This window comes from Lactuca serriola, chromosome 8 (genome assembly GCF_051521515.1).
Source record: "Lactuca serriola cultivar US96UC23 chromosome 8, Lser_US96UC23_V15, whole genome shotgun sequence".
Taxonomy (NCBI): domain Eukaryota; kingdom Viridiplantae; phylum Streptophyta; class Magnoliopsida; order Asterales; family Asteraceae; genus Lactuca; species Lactuca serriola.
In genome coordinates, this window is record NC_136415.1 from 131,084,771 (window position 1) to 131,086,464 (window position 1,694).

Sequence of the window (1,694 nt, forward strand, 5' to 3'; positions counted from 1 at the left end):
GCGAAAAAAATAATCATATTGGTTTGATGAAGCTTGGTCGGTTGATATGGGTTTACAAATCTCTTGGGGAAACACAATGGATACATGCGGTTTTAATTTCTTTATAATACTCCAATCACGATAAGAGTTATAACTAAAAAAAAAAGTATCAATTCAAATAAACACTTAACAAAACTGTTCTTGAACCTGAGATTATTTATTTAAAAAAAAAAAAAACCATTTTTATAATTTTGTCTTTTGTCAAATATAGGCCAAAACTAAAGAACCCATAATATTATTATTATAAACTATAAATCCATGTCCCCCCTGCGAAAATGAAACGAATAGGCCAACGCGGGTGGATAAGTCACATCGGTATTCAAGGGGGTTGGTGGGTTGAAGAAATATATAGCGCGCCTGAAAGCTGAAGAAGAGCAACAGCAAGATGGCTCCAACGGCATCAGAAGTCGTCGGAAAGTTAAACCTGAAACCACACCCAGAAGGTGGTTTTTTCTCGGAGACATTCAGAGACACTTCCATTACCCTTTCCACATCTCAACTTCCCCCTGAATGTAAGTATCTCTTCACCTTTCACACTAATCCGAGTCTGTATGTTATCTGTTCCTTGATCGAATAATGCCACCATCTTTATGACAAATTACATCACCTTCGCATCGCTCTAACTTATAAATTCAAGATTCACTTCTTTCTGAACCGTAGTTGAATCAATTTTGACCAATCGCTAGTTCTAGAAAACAAAATTAACAATGAACCCACTTTGACCCTTCACCAGTTCTGTAAGAAATTGATCTAAATAGTAAATAGATTTCGACCCATGACTAGTTGTTTTTTGAAAATATATGTAGTGTGATTTGAAAGTAAATGAGAACCCTAGTTTGAAATGAGCAAATCACAAAAGGGGATTCAAGATTCAACATTTTCTTACAATCGAAAGATTCAAGAAGTCTTTTTTCTAATTCTGCTACCTGATTTTATGTTACGAACAACAGATAAAGTCGATCGTCCCATCAGTACAGCGATATACTTCTTACTTCCATCTGGGAGCGTCTCCCATCTCCATCGTATCCCAAGTGCAGAAACATGGCACTTCTATTTAGGCGAACCTCTCACGGTATGCTTATTATATGGCTTTTTATGGTTATTGGGGTTTAGATTTGCGATTTTAACACCATTTTTTCTGCAAAAAGATACTGGAAATAGATGAGAAAGATGGGAGTTTAAAGTTAACATGCATTGGACAAGATATTGTTGAAAACCAACTGTTGCAGTATACTGTCCCACCAAATGTGTGGTTTGGAGCGTTTCCTACAAAAGATTATGAGATATCATCATCAACAGATAATGTTGTTGTAAAGAATCCACCCAGAGATGCAGAGGAACATTTTTCTCTTGTGGGGTGCACTGTTGCACCTGCTTTCCAGTTTGAGGACTTTGTGTTGGCTAAACGTTCTGAACTTGTTTCTCGTTTTCCTTCTCATGAATCCCTCATCTCTTTGATTGCATTTGAAGATTAGGATGCCGTGATTCCATTCCATGTAGTTTTTGCATGATTTGGTAAAATTGGTTGTTGTTGATGACCATGTATTTGAGTACAATTTTGTTTGAGATTTCCTTTTTCTTTTCAAGTTTTTATGAAATCTGTATGTTGTTTGTGTTATATGGTATTATGAATAACAAGTTATCTATGGTTGAAA

General features: G+C 35.8%; 1 protein-coding gene across 1 annotated transcript; it reads left to right on the plus strand.

The window, feature by feature from the left end:
• Positions 1-318: 318 nt before the first annotated feature.
• On the plus strand, positions 319-1,694 carry LOC145070473 (RmlC-like jelly roll fold protein). The gene is made up of 3 exons (XM_079017417.1): positions 319-551; positions 990-1,111; positions 1,188-1,694. The coding sequence occupies exons 1-3, from the start codon at positions 425-427 to the stop codon at positions 1,512-1,514; spliced, it is 576 nt and encodes a 191-aa protein (XP_078873543.1). The 5' UTR covers positions 319-424; the 3' UTR covers positions 1,515-1,694.